Source organism: Gopherus flavomarginatus, chromosome 1 (assembly GCF_025201925.1).
Source record: "Gopherus flavomarginatus isolate rGopFla2 chromosome 1, rGopFla2.mat.asm, whole genome shotgun sequence".
Taxonomy (NCBI): domain Eukaryota; kingdom Metazoa; phylum Chordata; order Testudines; family Testudinidae; genus Gopherus; species Gopherus flavomarginatus.
This window is the reverse complement of record NC_066617.1, coordinates 335,227,450-335,248,769: the sequence shown is the minus strand read 5'-3', so window position 1 is coordinate 335,248,769 and position 21,320 is coordinate 335,227,450. Positions and strand designations below refer to the sequence as shown.

Here is a 21,320-nt window from a genome sequence, read left to right as displayed (position 1 = left end):
TTTCCCCTTTTGGCTGTTCAATGTGAGTGCAGATGGGCTTCAAAACCTAAGAGGAATCACTTTTAATTTTAAAATGGTGACAGCAGTTTGTGTGTTGAAAACATATCCTTCAAAGGGTTGATGGGTTTGTGCTTAAGGCACCGAAATCAGATCTGAGTTCAATTTATGGCCTTGCTACATGTTTCATGTAATAGCTTGGGGAAGTCACTTAAATCTTTCTGTGCCTCATCTGGTAAAATGGGGATGACACTTCTCTCCCACCCTTTTTGTCACTTGTCTGTTTACCCTTGGGGCAGGTACTGTCTCATACTGTGTGTATCTGCAATGCCTAGTTCCGTAGCAATTTATCTCAGTTGGGTCCTCTAGGAGTTAATGTGATTTTAATTGGCCAAGCCTTTGTAGCCTTACACACAACCTGGTGACATTTCTGTGTTTGGCTGTAATGCAATAGCTTTTGAATGCTGAATTCAGTCCAGAATTTCAGAGAATGTTCTGTCCATCAGAGGTAAGAATGCTATTGATTTGATGAAGGTCTGAAAACCAGAAGGGAGAAAGGGGGACAAATTGGGCTTAGGGCATTTGGTTAGTACACCTAGCAGCTTCACTCACTCTTGGTTGCTTCTGTAGTGCATTGTCCACTCCAGGGGCAGCTTGCATTCCTCTGTTTGCTTCCAGGAACTCCCTATGTGTCACCCTCTCAACTCCCTTTACTTCGGGGCCTTGCTGCAGGCTGCTTAACCTCACCCTCATAACAAGGGCGATGTCCCTCATGCCCTCTTTTCCCCCTCCATTGTAGGGTCCCCCATTTTTTCCTATACCAGAGTCTGTGTGTCCCCCTCGGCATGCCAGTGGCTCTGTTCCTCAAATCACACCAGGTCCTCTTTCTTCCTCCTTATACCATCCCCCTTATTCTTTTCCATACCCATTGGTTGGATGTGGTGTTGAGAGGTTAATATATTGCATCCAAGAAAGAAATGCCATTAAGTTGAGCATATGTCCTCAAAATTCTGCCAAAAAGCAAACTGAAACACAAAAATTCTGTCGTGGTAACATATTGACCCTTACATGGATCATAAGAAGAACATGTACTGCTTGAACTTAAGGAATAACTGGTAGCAGTAGTAGGTTATCATCAATAGTAGGAGAAGAAGACACACACTTTGCCACTAGATTTCACAACTCTTTGCTAGAAAGAGGAATACTGAGGCTTTGGAATCCTAGCTTCTCTAGTGGTTAGAGAGTCTCTTGCTTGTCCCCTTCTATTACCATCTCCTAGCACAGGGGTTGGCAACCTCTGGCACACGGCTTGCCAGGGTAAGCACCCTGGCGGGCTGGGCCAGTTTGTTTATCTGCTGCGTCTGCAGGTTCGGCAGATTGCGGCTCCCACTGGCCACGGTTCGCTGTCTGAGGCCAGTGGGGGAGGCGGGGCCCGTGGGGGAGGCGTGGCCAGTGGGAGCCGCAATCAGCCGAACCTACCTGTGTGGCAGATAAACAAACTGGCCCGGCCCACCAGGGTGCTTACCTCTGCTCATCACCCCTGTGCATTCTAGTCAAGATGTGTTCTGCTTCTCTTCCTGGCCTGAGTGCCAGCAGAACGGGCACATGGAGAACACACGAGTCTCCCTGCACTTGTTTCCTGTGCCTGGCATCACAATGGATCCTGGCAACTGAGAGGAGCAATTGTAGGGAGAATCCTCCTCTGTTCCTGCTACGCTGGGACGTAGCATGCAGAGTACCGTTGGATTCCTTAGAGAAATTAGCTGCCAAACTCTAACAGCAGTCTGATCGTGTGAACAATGATTTTGGAGGCTAATAGCTTGACCAAATTTGGATGTTTATGGGGATGCCAAAAGGCACATCCCTGTCATCAGGGAAAAAACCCTGCCAAATTTCAAATCCTTGCTGCAAAGCCTGGAGGTGCTCGAGCTTTTCAGTGAAATGGTTATAATATTTTAATGTGGGCAAAACAATGTATTTTCCCCATACTTAATTCTTAGCAACAGTTCTGTTTTTGCTGAAAATTAAAAAAATACTAGAAGGGCACAGAGACCTGTCATGGGAAATCGCAGCCTGAAAATGTATAGTTTGGGAAAATAAATGAGTGATTGAAAATGAAGCCCTATAATAGAAAGTGTTGTGCTACTTTGACTCTAGGCTACCAATAACGAAGTACTACCAATAACAAAAATTAGCATGTTAAAGTGACCTGCCAAGGGAAAACGTGGGTTTGAGTTTTTTGCTGCTTTCAGATGTAAAAATTTCTCTTGCTTCCTCATTTCCCCTTAGAAAATAATTATGTATTTTATGTTGTACCTAGAGCCCCCAATAGGGATCAGGACTGATTGATTGGTTTTGTTGGATGATCTCTTGGGGTTCACAGGGGTATGGAAAACATTCTTACCCTCTAACTGAAAGGCCAGAAATATTGAATCATTAACACAAATGATTTCTCCCAAGTGTGTTGGTTTTAAACAGTCAGAGTAAAAATCATTTCTTGTCTCAGTTTGGTTTCTGTTTGTTTGTTCTGGTTTTGTGGTAGCCCCTAGAGACTTCTAGGGCAGGTTTTGTTGTAAATCAAAACCATCCAGGCCTCCTTTTGTAGAGCAGCAGCACAAGAGCCAGCAAACAGAACTGAAAACTGTGGCCGTTGAATAGAGATCAGTTGGAAAGGAAAGCAAACCAAACCCGTGTTCCTTAGCAATGAGTGAGTTTGTTTGCTTGTTGGTTTGTTTTTGTTTACAAAGTTTGATGGTGAGCAGTGTGTTGTGAGAGAAACAGAGCATTTGATCACAGCTGAACCTTGATTGGGAGCTTCCCTAATCAGCAGACCTAAAAAGGCAGCCAACCGGCCAGCCAGTGGCATAGGAGCCAGCAAACCTAGGTGAAAACAGGGAGTTTGTAAGAGGAGTTTGTGGTGTGTGTGTGTGTGTGTGTGTGTGTGTGTGTGTGTGTGTTTGGTTTGCATGGTTTTTGTTTTTTCTTTCTTGACAGGAGCTTAGGAGGGAAGGCTAAGACAGCTATGCTGGCAGCAGTGGTAGTGAGCTAAGAAACTATAGTGAAGCTGTGGTGACGTACATTATCCTGAAGAGGGTACCTGAAAGTTGCTTTATTTGAAGTGCTGCCTGATAGATTTGATGGAAGAGAAGAGATGATCAGAGGTTTGCAGATGCAGACAGAAACTGTGGTGAGGTTTCGAAGGGTATTTGAGCAGGTGATGGAGGGAAGGAGAGACAAGGCTCAAGACTTGCAGATTCATGCTGGACTAGAGAACTGTGAGGGTAGACTGTTGGATGAAGAAAGTGGCCAGTGGAAGCAAGTGACTGTGAGAACAAGGCAGAGGAAAAGACCAGTTTGTGAAGGAGGAGAGAGCTGAGGAACCAGTTCACTGAGTTGGCAAAGGAAGGGGAGACACAGGCAGTAACATAACATAGGAGAGCAAGGAAGAAGAGAAGAATAGCGAGTCCTACAAGAATTGGGTAAGGGACAATGGCAGTAGCTAAAGTTTGGAGCTCCAGGAGGACAGAGGATCACTCACAGAAGACTGCAAGTGAGAACAAAAGACAAAGAAACCTTGCAACCAGAAAGAACAGAAGGGGGAAGGTTGAATAATTGTACCAGTACTAGGAAGAGTCCGGTCTATGTGACTGGGGACTTCCTGCTAAGAACAGAAAGCTCTGTCACCAGAGCTGATCCGGAGAACAGAAGGGTGTGCTGTCTAGTGAGAGCTAAGATACCAGAGTCTGAAGAAGATCCTAATGGGAGTAGGAAAGAGTCCACTAACCAGCCTTCATGTGGGAACAAATGATACTGCTAGATTCTTGATGAGGTGCATCAAGGAAGACTACACCAGGCTGGGGATAATGCTTAAAGAAATGGAGGCTAATCCACAGGTGATCTCCTGTGGAAGTCTACCTGTCTGGAGGAGAGCAAAGGCAAGACAAGATTATGATGATCAACAGGTGGCTCAGGCAGTGGTGTTATAAGAAAGGCTTTGGAATATTTGACCACTAGCAGACATTCACAGAGAACTGTTCTCATGGGATGGACTCCACCTAGATTAGGGAAGTAAATAGACTTCTGAGATGGAGGTTGGCACACTCACTCACTCGTGCCCGTCACCCCAGTCGGGGTATGGGCCGCCAATCACAGATCTCCAGAGTCTTCTATCCTGGGCCATTCGCTCTAGCTGGTTCCAAGTATAGCCCATTTTTTTGCTATCAGCCTGAAGGTCACGTCGCCAGGTGTTTCTTGGACGGCCTCTTTTCCACTTGCCTTGGGGATTCCACAGCAGGGCCTGTCTGGTGATGTTAGTTGGCTGCTTACGTAGTGTATGTCCTATCCAACCCCACCTTCTCCTTCTGATTTCTTCTTCTGCTGGGAGTTGACAGGTCCTCTCCAAAAGGTGGATGTTACTGATGGTGTCTGGCCAGCGGATCTGGAGAATCCTTCTGAGGCAGCTATTAATTAAGGTCTGGATCTTCCTGATGGTTGTTTTGGTTGTCCTTCAGGTTTCAGCTCCATACAGTAGGACTGATTTCACATTGGAGTTGAACAGTCGAATTTTTATTGCCAAAGACAGCTTTCCGGAGCTCCAGATGTTCTTGAGCTGTAAGAAAGCTGCTATTGCCTTACCAATCCTTACTTTGATGTCTGCGTCTGTGCCACCCTGCTGGTCGATGATGCTACCTAGGTAGGTGAAGGACTGCACTTCTTCCAGGGGGCTTCCATTCAGTGTGACTGGGTCATTGCTGATGGAGTTAATCCTAAGGATCTTGGTCTTGTCCTTGTGAATGTTGAGGCCAACCTGTGATGACGTGGCTGCCACTATGTTGGTCTTCTCTTGCATCTGCTGTTTATTGTGCGAAAGGAGTGCAAGGTCGTCAGCAAAGTCCAGGTCATCAAGCTGGGTCCACAACGTCCACTGGATTCCGTTCCTACGCTCGTAAGTGGATGTCCTCATAATCCAATCGATGACGAGGAGAAAGAGAAATGGTGACAACAAGCATCCTTGCCTGACTCCAGTTTGCACCTGGAAACTGTTAGTAAGCTGCCCTCCATGGATCACTCTACAGTGTATACCGTCATATGACTTCTTGATCAAGTTGACCACCTTTGCTGGGATGCTGTAGTGCTGAAGGAGCTTCCAGAGGGTCTCTCGATCCACACTATCGAACGCTTTCTCATAATCAACAAAGTTGATGTACAACGAGGAGTTCCACTCCATAGACTGCTCGACTATGATGCGAAGCGTTGCTATCTGGTCCGTGCATGATCTGTTCTGCTGGAAACCTGCCTGTTCATCTCGTAGCTGTGGATCGACGGCATCCTTCATTCTCTCTAAGAGGACTCGGTTGAAGACCTTCCCTGGCACCAACAGGAGTGTGATTCCTCTATAATTGGCACAGTTGCTAAGATCTCCTTTCTTGGGGATTTTGATGAGATATCCCTCTTTCCAGTCTACCGGAATCACTTCTTCTTCCCATATCTTCTCAAAGAGGGGGTACAGCATTTCCACTGAAGCATCCAGGTCTGCTTTCAGGGCCTCTGCTGGGATGTCATCAGGTCCAGCCGCCTTCCTATTCTTCATCATGGTGATGGCTTTTCTGATCTCATCTCTGGTTGGTTTATCGCAATTAATTGAGAGGTCCTCATTGGCTGGGTTGATATCTGGTGGATCTGGTGGTGCTGGTCTGTTCAGGAGTTCCTCAAAGTGCTTCGCCCATCTGTTCATCTGTTGTTCTATTCCTGTTATAGACTTTCCCTGCTTGTCTTTAACGGGACGTTCTGGCTTGCTGAACTTTCCAGACAGTCGCTTGATAGTATCATACAGCTGTTTCATATTAGCGCTGTATGCCGCCTGCTCCGCTTCTGCTGCCAGTTCATCCACATACTCTCTCTTGTCCTTCCTGATATTCCTCTTCACTGCTCTATGGGCTTCAGCATACTCTTTTTGAGCTTTGGCCTTTGCTGCTCTAGTCCTACTGTTGACTGCTGCCTTCTTCTTCTTTCTGTCTTCTATCTTGATCAAGGTCTCTGCTGTGATCCACTCTTTCTGCTGGTGTTTCTTAATTCCAAGCACTTCCTGGCATACTGACCTAAGTGTGTCTCTCACTTTCTGCCATCTGTTTAGTACACTGTCTTCCTCTTCCTCAGACCGATCCTGTAATACTGAATACTTATTCTTCAGCGTCAGTCCAAAATCTTCCTTGGTCTTATGGTCCTTCAGAAGGCTGACGTTGTACTTCACTCTTCTGTCTGACGCGTCTATCCAGTTCTCTTTCAGCTTCAGCTTCAATCTGGCCACCACTAAGTGATGATCGGACGCCGCGTCTGCTCCTCTTCTAACTCTAACGTCCTGCAAGGATCTTCTGAACTTCTTGCTAATGCAGACATGATCGATCTGGTTTTCTGTCGTGCCTGCTGGTGATACCCAGGTACTCTTGTGGATCCGCTTGTGAGGAAAGATGCTACCTCCTATGACCAGTTGTTAAGTGCACACAGATCCACAAATCTCTCTCCACTCTCACTCATCTCTCCCAGAGCGTGGGTCCCCATGACTTGTTCGTATCCTGTGTTGTCAGGTCCAATTTTGGCATTAAAGTCTCCCATAAGGATGATGATGTCTTTGTCTGGGAGAATCTCTAATATTTTCTGGAGTCTGTTGTAAAAATAATCTTTGTCCTCCTCTTTGCTGTCATTAGTTGGAGCATAGCAGTGAACAACATTCATCTTAATCCTCTTCATTTTAGTTCTGAAGGATGCTGTGATGATCCTGGGACCATGTGCCTCCCAACCAATCAGTGCTCTCTGTGCCTGCTTGGACAACATGAAGCCTACTCCCTGTGTGTGGGGTGCGTCGCTCTCTTCATGTCCTGAATACAGCAACAGCTCTCCTGTCAACAGTCGTCTCTGTCCCGCTTGCGTCCATCTTGTCTCGCTAATGCCTAATAGGGTCAGGTTGTTGCTCCTCATCTCTGCTGCAACCTGCGCCATCTTTCCTGACTTGTACATGGTCCTCACGTTCCATGTGCCTATCGTAATCCTCCTGGTTGCAAGAAGGGTAATCGGCTTAGTGGCTTCCTCATGGCTTTTACCACCCAGCGTCATGCATCTTCGAGTTGAAGACCCTTCTTTTTCCAGGGTAAAAGTCTCTGTTGTCTCTATTTTTGGCGTTTCTGTAGCAGGTTGATTTTTTACGGGATGGAGTTGCTAGCCCCACGCCCAACCCTCCTCCTTTATCCTGACTTGGGACAGGCAGATGGCCCCAAGGACCTCTCTGGTGGAGTTAGGTTGGCACAACTGATTGATTAAAAGTGCTTTAAACTAGGAATTTGGGGGAGATGGTGGCGGGAGCTCATGTAATCTCCACCCCTGATTCTAATATTGAGTGGGAGGAAAATCCAGTAAATGGAGAAAGGAACAATATAGTGTAGGCGAATGGACAACAAGAGGAAAGAGAATGACAGTCACTGTCAGGTAGGTGATACATACTGGTAGTAAAAAGTTTATACCTAATCGGATGGGGCTTCTGGGTGAAGAGAAGCAGAAACAGCTAAGATGTCTATACAAAAGTGCAAGGAGCCTGGGTAACAAAATGGAGGAACTAGAACGACTGGTGCAGGAGGTTAAACCGGTTGTTACAGGGATAATGAAAACATGGTGGAATAGTAATGATGAAAGGAATACAGGTATAGAAGGGTATATGCTGTTCAGAAAAGAAAGGTAAAGGTAGAGGAGTAGCATTGTATATTAAAGATGAGATATACTGTAAAATTAGAAGTGATGCAATGGATAAACTGGAATCTGTTTGGGTCAAAATCACTTTGGGGAAGAAAGATAATAGAGGCTCCCCTGGGATAGTGCTTGGGGTCTGCTACAGACCCCCAGACCTCAGTTCTATGAATGTTCTTAGAATAAATTTTGAAAAAAAGGTAGTTAGACATGGAGGTAAGCAGTAATTGGGATAAAATACAACTATGGTTTTACAGAAGTTTTATATTGTGCCAGAGCAACCCGATCACTTTCTTTGAGAAGATAACCAATTTTTCTAGACAAAGGAAGTGCAGTAGATCCAGTCTACCGGGATTTTAATAATGCATTTGATATAATTCTACATGGGAAATTATTATTTAAATTGGAGAACATCAGGATTAATATAAGAATATTAATATAATTAAATGAACTAGTTTAAGGGGAGACTTTAAAAGTTCATGCTGAAAGATGAACACAGGCTGGAAAGAGGTTACTGATGGCTTTCCACAAGGATCAATCACAGGCCAATCTTATTTAACGTTTTCATTAATGATCTTGACGCAAAAAGTGTGAGTGCTAATGTATTTTGTGGATGACACAAAGTTGGGAGGTATTGCGAAAGCTGGGAGGACCAGAATTTCATATAAGAAGATATGGGTGACCTTGAAAACTGGAGTAATGGAAATGAGATGAAATTTAATAGTACAAAGTTGTGCACTTGGGAACTAACAAGAATTTTTGCTATAAACTGAGGACTTGGAAGTGACAGAGAAAGAGAAAGACCTGGGTGTTTTGACTGATCACAGGATCAGCTGCCAGTGTGATGTGGCCATGAAAAAGGCTAATGCAACCCTAGGATGAATCAGGTTGGGTATTTCCAGTGGCAATGTGGAAGTATTGTTACCATTATACAAGGCACTGGTGAGATGTCATGTGGAATGTTGAGTGGCATTCTGGTCTCCCATATTTAAGAAAGATGATTCAAACTGGAACAGGCGCAGAGAAGGGCTACTAAGATAGTCAGGAGAATGGAGATCCTGCCGTATGAAAGGAGACTCAAAAAGCTTGGTTTGTGTAGCCTAACCAAATGAAGGCTGAGGGGAGATATGATTTGCTCTCTAATAAATATATCAGAGGGATAAATACCAGTGAGGGAGAAGAGTTATTTAAGGTAAGGGCTAATGTTGAGACAAAAACAAATGGACATAAACTGGCCATCCACACGTTTAGCCTTGAAATTAGATGGAGGTTTTGTAACCATCAAAGTAATGAAGCTCTGGAACTGCCTTCCAAGGGGGGCAGTGTGGGTAAAAAAGCCTAACTGGCATCAGGATTGAGCTTTATACATTTGTGGAGCAGGTGGTGTGATTTAATTGCTTACAATGGCATGTACTCCATCTGCAACTGCTATTAGGAACATCTCCAACAGCTGGAAATGGGACACTAGATGGGGAGGGCTCTGAGTTACTACAGAGAATTCTTTCCCAGGTGTCTGGCTAGTGGGTCTTGCTCACATGCTCAGGATCTAACTGATCACCATATTGGGGGTCCAGAAGGAATTTTCCCACCGTTCAGATTGGCAGAGACAGTGCATGTTTTTCATATTTTGCTGCAGAATGGGGCACAGCTCACTTGCTGGTTTGAACGAGAGAGAATCCACTATTTACTCTAACTTGAAGTCGTGAAATAAAGATTTGAGGACGTCAGTAACTGAGCCAGAGATTATGGGCCTACTGCAGGAGTGAGTGTGTGAGGTTCTGTGGCCTGAGATGTGCAGGAGACCAGACTGGATGATCATGATGGTCCCTCCTGGCTTTAAAGTCTATGAATCATGAAGAAATGGGCACACATTCCTTTTTTTCCCCTTTACATTTGACTTTTACCAAGCAGATGAAAAAACACACTTCACACGGGCCAATGTGAAGAAATGTTCTGCCACTAAGGGTGAAAGAGTTGGGGAGTCTGCTCTTCCCTCTCCATAATCTTTAACAAAATGTTAAGAAATAATGCTACTAGAACTGCATGTGATTTACGCACTAATAAAATAAATAATTGGAGATATACCTATCTCCTAGAACTGGAAGAGACCTTGAAAGGTCATCAAGTCCAGCCCCTGCCTTCGCTAGCAGGACCAAGTACTGAGTTTTACCCCAGATCCCTAAGTGGCCCCCTCAAGAATTGAACTCACAACCCTGGGTTTAGCAGGCCAATGCTCAAACCACTGAGTTATCCCTCCCCCCTTTACAAAAAAATAAAAAAAAATAAAATAAAAAGGTTAAGGCTACAATTATATCACAGAAGTCACAGAATCCATGACTTCCAGAGATCTCTGTGACATTTTCCATGTCAGCCCCAAGCTGTCAGCGGCAGACTCGCGTCTCGCCCCCCCCCGCACGTCCCAACTACTGGGCAGCAGGGGGACCCCGGAGCTCCCAGAAGCTGTCTAGCCCTCAGAGCCCCAGTAGCTATAGGTGCTGGACCGTCCTTCCTCCCTCATTTTGTCAGGGATATTTTTATTAAAAGTCATGGACAGGTCAAGGGCTTCTTTGAATTTTTGTTTATTGCCTGTGACCTGTCCATGACTTTTACTGAAAATATCCATGACAAAATCTTAGCCTTACTAATAGTTAAATACAAAGTAGTAACCACTCCAAACATTTTCATACTGTAGAGACTCTGGGTGGCAATTACTTAGCTACTCTTCTGCCACCAGTATATGATGATATAAGAATTTGCAATTTATGCTCCTAATAGATTAGGTGTACTGTGTCCACCTAGTGAATGAGCAAGGCTTGAGACTCAGGAAAATGTGTACTGAATGGGACTCAAATCAAAGAATAGGTTATAGGATTATTGGACCACTGCACTTAAATAGGAAGATCTAGAACGGGTGGGCAATAATTTTCACAGTGGGGCCACTCCACGAATTTTGGTAAGTTGTCACGGACTGCACATTCCTACTATATTAATGCAGTGGATGCAGGGTCTGGGAGGGAGTTTGGGTGCAGGAGGGAGTGTCAAGTACAGGCTCTGGCCGGGAGGTGCTTACCACAGGTGGCTCCTGGCTGGCAGCGCAGCAGTGCTCAGGCAGGCTGCCTGCATGCCATGGCCCCATGCTGCTCCCACTAGTGGCTGCGGCCGGCTGCTGCTGGCATATTTCTGTGCACCACTTGGGGGAGGGAGGCAGGCAGTGGGTCTGAGCGCGGGACTTCTGGCAGCCCTAACTCAGAGATCACGAGGTTGCAGAAGAGGCCAGACAGAAATGTTAGTCGTGGCAGGCCAGCAGGCCCATCCCGTTCCAGAGTGATACTCAGATTTATTTATTTATTTTTTGCTCATGTTACAAACTACGATTTAGTGAAGATCAGCTCAACCTTTCCTTTGCTGCATTGAATCCTTGTACATATACAAGCAAAACCAAAAGATTAAATTCTGCTAATACTGCAAAACATGAGAGAAATTACCATATTACCTTCACCATTTCTGTGGAGATGAAATTAAGTCCATTTGTCAAAGTGTATATACTGAGTTTTGAGTTATTGAATAGATTTAAAGTTTTGGTTATTTTTTAAATTGGGGGGTGGAAAATGTCAAGTCTGCTTTATTGTATCTCAGACAACAGGAGGCCACCTCAGAATTCCATGAATTAATCAACAAAGAAGAGACAGTCATGTAATTTTTCAAGTGATGCCCCAAAACAAAAATAACAGAATGGTTACACTGGAATAAACAATGATTTACTCTGTGATACACATGAGTTATCACTGTTCTTCTCTTTGCCAATGCAGGCTGCCCAGTGTTATAGCAGTGATTTTTCTAGTTTTTGATTGCGGTCTGGATAGAACAAAGCTGTAAGCAGAATCTGCAGCAAAGGTTGTTTCATCAGCAGGGAGGAAAAAACCTCCCATAAAACAAATTCTACTGATTGTTAAAGATGGTTTCCAAGGATGGAGCCAAAGAGCTTAAATTTTAAGAAGTAAAGGAGAGGTGATTTTGGCAAGTGAGAGAAGTGTACTTAATAAGATGGGGGCAGGAAGCCATATGAAATAAGTGGACAGACTAAAAGTTTGAGATGGTAGGAAAAAGGGGAAAAAAAAAAAAAAAGCCAAGTTCCAGTGCTACATACTATGTCACTGCTGGAGATCTTTACATTGGTTTAACTGAGATAGTCTAGTCCAATAACTTCATTTTTTTTCCCTCCCAGCTCTTGAGTAATACATGCAATAGTCTCCTCTTTCTAGCTCCCCTCACCAGAGTATTTTGTGACTAGTAAAGCTAACACTACACACCACTAGAATAATGTGCCAATTAGGCTGCTCTGAATGAAGTACTGAAATATTAGAACTAGATCAGCTTATAATAGAGGTTCTTTTGTTGAAACTATGTGGATAAATAAGTTCTTAGACAAAACCAGTATTGGAATTCTCCACTTTTTTTCTGGTTAGCCATATGGTGTAATGTTAATATACAATTAATTGAATGAGAGCATTTTTCTTTTCTGTTTTTAAAACACTTTTTTCTTCTCCTTTCAGTGTTTTGTATCCTACTTGCGTTCAGTCTACCTAATGAAGAACAAAGAAGTTTTTGATGTCTTTAAGTTACCTCTAGCAGAATATGCTCAGTAAGTACTGTCTATAGTAAGTACAGTATTGAAAGCAATATGCTTACCTTTTTTCCCTGATATCTTCAACTTTGTGTTAAATAGTCATTTTACCATGTTCAAAATTCTAATTTTGATGTGTCTTGTAACATTTTCCTACTCATGTAGTTTTTGAACATTTTTGTAGACCCACATTGTAGGGAAAATGTTATGTAAATTGTACATTGTTCCATAAAGATAATAACTTACTGCAGTAAAGACAAAAATTGTAATACATGATACAAAAGCAAGAAGTAATGGGATTTTTTCCCTCTGTCAATGACATCCTTGTAATCATAGTGAACTGGCATTCTCTCCATCTTCTTAATGGTTCCTCTGCAGAGAGGTTTTATTTTTTTCCAAAATATTCTAGAGATTTATCATCTTCTGTTTTGCTATTGGTTTATAACACATTGCTACCAGTAGTCATTAGCTGGAGGGAGTCTCTCACAAGCCTCCTGTTGACAAAGCCAGCCTTTAGGAGTATGTCTACAAAGCAGCTGGGAGGTGTGATTCCGAGACTGGGTAGACATGTATGCTCTAACTCCGTCCAAGCTAGCATGTTAAAGACTGTACTGTGGCTGCGGCTACGTGAGTGGTGGCTCAAGCTAGCCACCTGAGTGCGTTCACAGGGGGTTGGGTGGGATTAGAGATGGGTCACTAGTCCATGCTGTCCTTTCTGCCGCTCTGGACAAATTGCTATTTTTAACCTGCTGTCTTGAGTAGAGACATCTCCCAGTCATTATGTAGACATACCCTCGGTTTAATGAATGAGAATTTCAGCTTTTGTTTAAACACATCTTTCACTCTTCCTTGCAAAGACATTTTTGAAAATTTAGACTGATGTATAAACAACTGGCAGAGTGAAGAGGAGAAACTTTTTGGACTCCACTTTTGACAGATGGAAGCTAGAGTTGGGGTGTGTCTGAGAGAGGAAATCTAAAGATCCCTCTTCATATATACATCTTTGTTAAATGTGGCAGTTAAGTTTGGGCTTTTGATGCTCTGTAAAATGCTTAAGCTGGCTCTGGGTGTCTTTGTGTGATGGTGAAAAGGTCTTGATTACGCTGCGGAATGGAAGGAGCAGCAAAAATAGTTTTAGGCCTACTCAGAAATGCTTAGGCTGTCACTGTTTGTTAAAATTTTCAGCCGTCTGGGACTGAGCAGGCATCTGCCGCACTGTGGGTATGCTTGCCAATCCTACAGCAGCTGCTGCAAAGGGAGTTTTTCCATTGCATGTTCCCCATCACGGCCAGGAAGATCTAGTGGGGAATGTAGCATGTAGTCCTCACTACCCAGCCCCTCACTGGCAAATCCAGCAGTGCATGTGCAGAAGGAAGAGAGGAGGTGAGGCCAAACTCCCACTGCACTAGTCCTGTAGCTGCTGCATGCTACCTCTTTCTCCACAGTTATCTGCCTGCCCACCCAGTGGCAGACTGACCTGAAGAGCTGGAGGTAACCTGAAGCTCTGTTCTCCTCTTTGCATCAGCTGTACCTTGACCCGGCCTCTCATACGAGCTATTGGAGGTCTGTCCACCTCATGAAACAAAGATGACTCCTGTCCCCAACTGACCACTTAGCTCACTACCAGTGGGCACCTTTATTGCTAACTGACCCAGAAAATTTTGAGGGAATCCCGTGTTAGTATTCTGGCAGCATGTCGCTGATGAATGGTGCTCCTGCAAGTGCTTCTGTGCCATTTGCAGCATAACAAGTGTTAATGTTGACCCTGATTGTTTGGCACAATGTGGTTTTCACCAGTGTTGGTGCATTAGATTTCTCTGTTATCAATGAGGCAGTAAGTGTCTTTAGTGATGTAAATATTACTATGCCTGTATCTGGGTCAGCTCCTATTTCATTTCTTCACAGCTGTGCATTCTCAATACAGGGATTAATTTGTGTCAGCTGTAGAATTCTGCAGTTCTTAATTACCGGGCATAGGACAAACATAGAGATTATCATCCACATAAGAGTTGATGGAAAACCACATTTGATTATGTGCCTCTTTTTTTGGCATCACATTGCAGTCACTTATCTACCTTCTGAGAAACTTCCTAATGTAGTTCTGGGAACATTTCTAGATGCAACCTTCTATCTGTCCAGGCCACAGAGTCCAGGGCTCTCAGCTAAGGGTCTGCAGCTCCTTGGTCGCCTACTCTTTTCATTCATAGCTCCAGCAAACAGAAGTTGGAAGGTTCTCCTTACATTTGGGACCATCAGTGGATAGGTTGCTGTTTAGAAAACATAGTCTCAACCCATTTGCACAGGTACATCCATTTACCAGAGTAAGACCTTAACTAAACCCAGTCAGTTCCCATCACTTTAGTTGGCTGTAAGTATTTGAACTAGCAGTGGACACTGGAGTTTGGAGTAGCTTTGTGAGGAATGGGCAATGAGCCACCAGCACAGCTGCCAGGTACTAGTATAGGAGAGAGACTTAGTATTACACTCTACATCACCGGTTTTCAAACTGGAGGGTGTGCCCTCTGGGTGGGGGTTGGGGAGGTACAACAGGGTGTGTGAGGACTTGACTCGCTGGCTTTTTCTCCTGTTCCAGTTTCTGCTGCTGGACTGGAGAAGCAGGGAGAAGGGAGGGGCAAGGAGCTAGGGGAGCATGCTTTCTCCCTGCATGGGATTTGTGTGTGTGTGTGTGTGTAGGACGAGGGGGAGAAGCATTACAGTTTGCTCGCCTTCTTGGAGGCTGGTGCATGTATGCCACATTGGGAAGTAGTTCCTCCCTGTCCACACAGGCTCTTGAATGTGCATACTGGTGGGTGTGCTGCAGCTGGAGGAGCCTAATGGTGATGGTGACTGGGGTTCCCATGGGTGGGGAAATGGGGAGGCGTGGCCTGGCTGTCTCTCTTGCTGGGGCCATCTGCCTGGGTGTGCCCTGACTGGGAGGTGGGCTTCTGGACTCCTGGTATCCACAAAGGTGCTATTTCTGTTTGATGAAAGGGAGGCACACATGCGATGTGGATTTCCACGCGGTGGGCACAGCAAATAATAAGTTTGGGAGCCTTTGCCCTACATAAATGACCTAAAGTTGCAGCCTACCAACTTCCTGAAGTAGAAGTTCTGGCATATGGGTTAGTTTTTTGGAAACCACTGAAGAGAATGTACTGGATCCAGGCAGTTTCTACTTGCTTCATAGGCTCATTTGAGGAGGCAGTGAAGCATTTATTTTATAAATCACAATGTGTTTGTCTAGGTAACTGCAATAATATAAAAATGCATACCTTTTGAAATGACACTGTTACTTAGGAAATTTCCTAAGCAAAAAGCCCACATTCACTTGCTCTCACCTCTATCGTCCAGGCAAAACACTAGTTGAACAGGCCTTGCAACTTACCCTATCCATCATCCTGCTCAGGTTCTGTTGGACCAAGGGGGAAAGAAAATTCTAGAGAAGCGCAATCTAGAGACTGCAAACTTGAGCGCTCCAGGGATATACTGCTAACAGAGAAATACACTAAAAAATGCACGAGTCCCAAACCATATAGGGATTTATATTGCTGAGAGAGGTACAGGTCTGATTTTAGATTCAGGAAAACTCAATTATGATATAGTAATTACAAGCCTTAGTCCACTGCTAGTTGTAAAGAGTTAGAAGCTATTTGAGCTCAACAATTTCCTACCTGGAATGTAGACAGGGCAAATGATTTTCCTAAGGATGCTAAGAAAACTTCCTAGCCGAATAGACACAATTGCTCATTGTGAATAAGATACTACTTTGATAATGAGCAATCAAACAGATAATGCAGCTAAAACAATTTCACGGTTCAGTTTGGTTATTAATCAGAGCCATCTGGATAGTCGGTTAACTCAGATGTGTGTCACTGGTGCTGATGATTTGATTTCTTCCAGTTTCAGATTATTTGCTCCTCTTGCCTTTCAGAACATTTTTATGTAGCTGTTTGCATGGGCCAAATAATATACAAAGGGGAAAGGCTTTATGGGGAATCTTATATGGGGAAGGTTTTAAGCAGGATCAGCAAATAGTATTTTCTCTTCTGGAAGTTTCATTTCTGCAAGATTTTTAAATGTTCCTCTGCCTCTGTTTGCAGTTACAGATTCCAGTGTAATGTACAAAGGTGTTGCCTTTTTCTTTTTGTAGGTCAGCTTCTCTGAAGGGTTATATCTGCTACTTGGTAAACTGTTTATATATAATAGTTTAGCATTGGAATAAAGGTAACTAGTGTCCAGAAATATTGTTACATATTAGCACTCCTACAGCCATGGCCACCAGTGATTTACCACTAGCTCACCATCCAGAGCAGGAAGAGAGAAATCTGCTAGATACAGAGGAAGCAGCAATGTCACTGTAACTTCACATAAAGTAATGGTGAATACAAAAGTAAACCTTCCTGGCTTGGTAGGTCTGCAACAAAATTATCTGGTGCAAGAACAGTTTCTGTTATGAAGGGTAGGCTGGCTCCAGACTGCTATCCATGAGGAAGGTCATTTTTTCTTTTGAGAGGAGTAGGAGAACTATGCCCAGCTTCTGACTCAATCCAAATCGTGGTTTATTAAACTTGCTCTTTCAATGGAAGCACACATAACCCAGGATCTTCACATTAAGTTGAATTCCAAATACTCCAGTAAGCACAAAATGTTAAATCTTAAGGCAGCCGAGGGTATTTGTTTCTATTAGGTTTTATTTGAAATGCTCAGAAAAGCTGTATGCTGGTGCTTACTTGGATAAAAAACAAGGCTTGCATCATGCTTTTAATCCCCTAAATGTTACTCCTGAAGGGCCTTCTTTCCTAATCTCACCTAAAAATAATTGGCACCTGGCTATGAAATGAACTAGTTATCTCAGGATGGTAGTTAAGGACATTCCTCAGTTCAGTTCAAAGCATAGATGGTGTTTGGCTGTCCCAGTTATCTTTAGATGCTGAGAAGACTTTGACTGTGTCAAATGTGATTTCATGCATGTAATACCAGAGAAATTCAATTTCAGTTTTAGCATTGCCTTTAGAAACTGATTGAAAGTCTTATACTTTCCACTTAAGTCATCCTCCCAAAAAAGTCATCCCAGTTTTCCTGACATCAGAGTATGAGATGAGGTTGTCCTTTATTGATCCTGTTATTTAGCTTATTTATTGAACTTCTCGTGTTAACAACTTGAAGAATGGATTCAGATGATGTTTCTTACAAGATTGTTGTATGCTATACATTACCAGCCTTTATGCTTACCTGCCTCCTGAGATTAAAAACACACAAAAATTGGAAAGGCTTAGGGAGACTTTGAGCGTCCAGGGTGACGGTGTACCAGATTGTTGTCAGCATGGGAGAAATTGTAAAGTAAAGGACTGTAAGCGAGACAGACACGAGCTTTTTGAGGAGTGACAGCATGATGGGAAGAGTTTTGGAGACTGCTGTTGCTGGGATGAGCAATAGTGCAAGCCAGAGTGCCTGATTCGATGTGAAGAGGTGAGTCACAGGTTTGAAAACTGTCCTCAAGCATAATGACCACCTGCATAAAGGAGGCGATGGAATGTCTGCGTCAAGCTCATATCTCGTAGCTAAGCAAGAGGACATTTTAGGAAGATTTCCAATCTTGATTTAAAGATGTCAAATGATGAAGAATCTACTGCATCCCTAGGTGTGAGTTGTTCCAGTGGATAATTACCCTCATTTAAAAAAACTGTGCCTGAATTTATGTAGCTTCAGCTTCCAGCTGTTGGCTCTTGTTTTGTCTTGGACTAGATTGAGGAACGCTCTGTCAGAAATGTTTCTCTGTGTAAGTACTTGTAGACTGTGAGGTAGGTTGTGTCTTAACCTTGTCTTTGGGAAACTAAATAGAAAGATGGAATAGCTAGCCAATTACAAAACCAGTTTCTTCTCCCTTGGTTTTCACACCTCAACTGCTAGAGCAGGGCCTCATCCTCCCTGATTGAACCAACCTCTTTATCTCTAGCTTGCTTGCATATATATACCTGCCCCTGGAAATTTCCACTACATGCATCTGACGAAGTGGGTATTCACCCACGAAAGCTCATGCTCCAAAATGTCTGTTTGTCTATAAGGTGCCACAGGATTCTTTGCTGCTTTTACAGATCCAGATTAACACGGCTACCCCTCTGATACTTGAGCTTTCTAAGTCATTCACTGTAAGACAGACTTTCCAGCTGTTTTCGGAACCCTTTCCAGTAGTTAAACATCTTTCTTGATGTGTGAACCTCACTGTTAGGGGGCTTATTCCTTAACCCTCTCATTTCCCTGGTCCTTCTCGCATGAACAAAGAGCAACAATACCCGAAGTCCAAAGGTGTAAACAATTCGATGTTTATTGGGGTGAATTTCCAGCAAGCATGATTCCAGTTTACTTCCTTAGTGTCCCCCTTCCCAGCTCTGACACCACAGAGCCTTGCCTGTGTCCCTGTTCCCATTCCCCCGTTCCCGTTCCCCCCTTTAGCAAAACATGATCCCAATTCCCCCACCCCCACCCCCAGCCCCTGTTCCTATACCCCCCCTTACTTCCTGATTGACTGCAGACTATATAGTAAAACTTGAGTTCTGCTTAGCTATACCTTAACCAATCATTTTACTGAAATTTAACTAACCAATCTTAACACATTGCAACATGGTTATTTAACCAATTATATCCCACCACCTTAATTGGTTTACACCCAACAAAATTAATTATACAGCAGACAGAAACAATCACAGAACCAGACAGAGACCATGCAAATAAACATACAAAACAATACAGAAGTGAGGATTTTACAACTACATCTATACACACATAAGGGTTTTCCAGCTGTGTCTATTGATAAGTGAGTTCTTACCAGACAAAACTATCAAACTAAATTTTCTTTTACATGTTCTAGACTCTTTCCTTTCTCTGGAGGTGATAGATCAGATCACCTTCCTAACAGCCTCAGATTGCCTTATTTCAATGTGACTAGTTTGGAATGTGAGGATGTGACCATACATTTCCCGGTTTATGGCTGGCCTCTGCTGCTTAGCTGAAGAACCAGGCCTCAGACTGTCACAGTAAGAGAAGCCCATTACACAGACAGTGATTTTGATTCTTTCTTTTATATCTCTATAACTAGCTAAGTGATAAGAATACACCTAAATTTGTAAAGTATAGGCCCTTGCAGACAGGCCTGAATATCTATATCCTAATGCTTACAACTGGACACAATATTCCAGTAATGGTCTCATCAATGTTGTATACGGAGTTAATACTCTTATTCACTATTATACCGCTTATATCCAAGAATTGCATTAGTTGTCTTAGCTGCAGGACTGCATTGGCAGCACATGTTCATCTGGTTATCAGCCAAGAACCTTAAAACCTTGTCAGTCACTTTTTTCCAGAATGCAATCTCCCATCCGGTAAGTATGACCTACACTCATCCTTACCTGTATGATCTTGAATTTGGCTGTATTAAAACACATGGTGTTCTGATGAGCCTAATTATGAAGCAACCCAGATAATTTTGAATAACTGGCTTGTCATTGTTTTCCCACTCTACCGATTTTTGTCATTTGTAGAAGTTACCAGCAATGACTTTATATTTTCTTTCAGATCATTGATAGACACTGAATATGATTAGATCAAGAACAAGGGATAGTTATCTCCTAACACAGTGAAGACAAAGCCTGTGAGATTATCTGAGGGGGAAATATGAGTATTACTGTAAAGTGGCCACTTGTAGACTGATGAGATTTGGAGATTCTGATTGAGGTCTTGTCTATACATACATGTTTCACTGGTTTAAATCACTTTCTAAATTGATTTAGTTAAACAGGTGCAAGGTATGGGAGCTTGGGGAACCAGGGAAGGATGTGTAGTCCTGATTTGAGTATCTGACATGCATATATAGCTGTACGTGTCAAAGGACCATTAACTGCCACCTAAACAACTCCATCAGAAGACTCATTTTTCTTCAATTAGTTTTAACTTTTAAACCAATAGTCCAGCAACTGCACTGAGACTACTATAGACTTCAGATTTTGCAACAAATTACAGCAGAAGAAAAGAACTGAAAGTCCTTATTGCCAATATGGCATTTCTGAGAAAAAATTGTCTGATGTAAAATTTTTATAAAGACAAAAACCATTCAAGTCAGTGCAGGGTATTTTGGAAGGACATGGCCTGTGTGGTTATCTGTCATGTTAATTAATTGGTAAGATTTAGTAATATAAATTAAAGCTTTAGTCACTTGTGTAATCAAGAGTTGGTTAAATAAAGTGCATGAACAGGCAGTTTACAGTTAAAGTTCCAGGACTAACTTTAAAACTTGTGGACTGAATGTATTAATCCAGTGTGAAAGTAAAGGGCTACATGCCTTCTATTTGTTTTGTCGATTAAAGGTACCTCCACATAGTTGTGTGGTTATCTCATGTTTTGTTTAGAGATTTGAGTACAGAGATAAGAACTAAGGCCTAGCTTTGCAAATACTAGTTTGAATGGCACTATTCACATAGTTAAAGTTAAGCGTTTGTGTAAATGTTTGTACCAAGGCGTAAGTAAAAGCCTCCTTTTGGCTAAAAAAAAGCTACTTGTTAATAGTCATTTCAGTACTTTTAACTTGTCAAGTGTGTGAAGTTGAGATATGGAGGGGAATAATCTGCAGCTTAGAAGAAGGTCTGAGTCAAGGGGTTTGGATATTATAATAATTCAGAAGTCATGTGGATCCAGTTAACTAGCATCCTACTTCTGTAGAGTTGTTAAATGCCCTACAAAAAATTACCAGTGCTTGAATTGGCAACCAATTTTATCGCTTGAAGGTGACAGTGACACTTGGTCCTGCTCCAGATCAGAAACCACGTACATAATATTTCTTGTTGAATTACAAAACCAGTATTGTCAACCTCAAAAATCATGACACAGCCCCCAAAATATTGAGATTTAAAAAAAAAAATAGTTCATTTAATTTCCCTTCTACTTTCTGAGCAAGATGCACCCCTCATTT

At 43.0% G+C, this 21,320-nt stretch overlaps 1 protein-coding gene across 2 annotated transcripts in view; it reads left to right on the top strand.

The window, feature by feature from the left end:
- DDX10 (DEAD-box helicase 10) overlaps positions 1-21,320 on the top strand; it is a 375,483-nt gene that overhangs the window by 53,973 nt on the left and 300,190 nt on the right. For both annotated transcript variants that reach the window (XM_050927904.1, XM_050927896.1), the window contains exon 12: positions 12,285-12,373. In XM_050927904.1, coding sequence (XP_050783861.1) covers positions 12,285-12,373 — 89 coding nt within the window. The remainder of the gene's footprint in view (positions 1-12,284; positions 12,374-21,320) is intronic.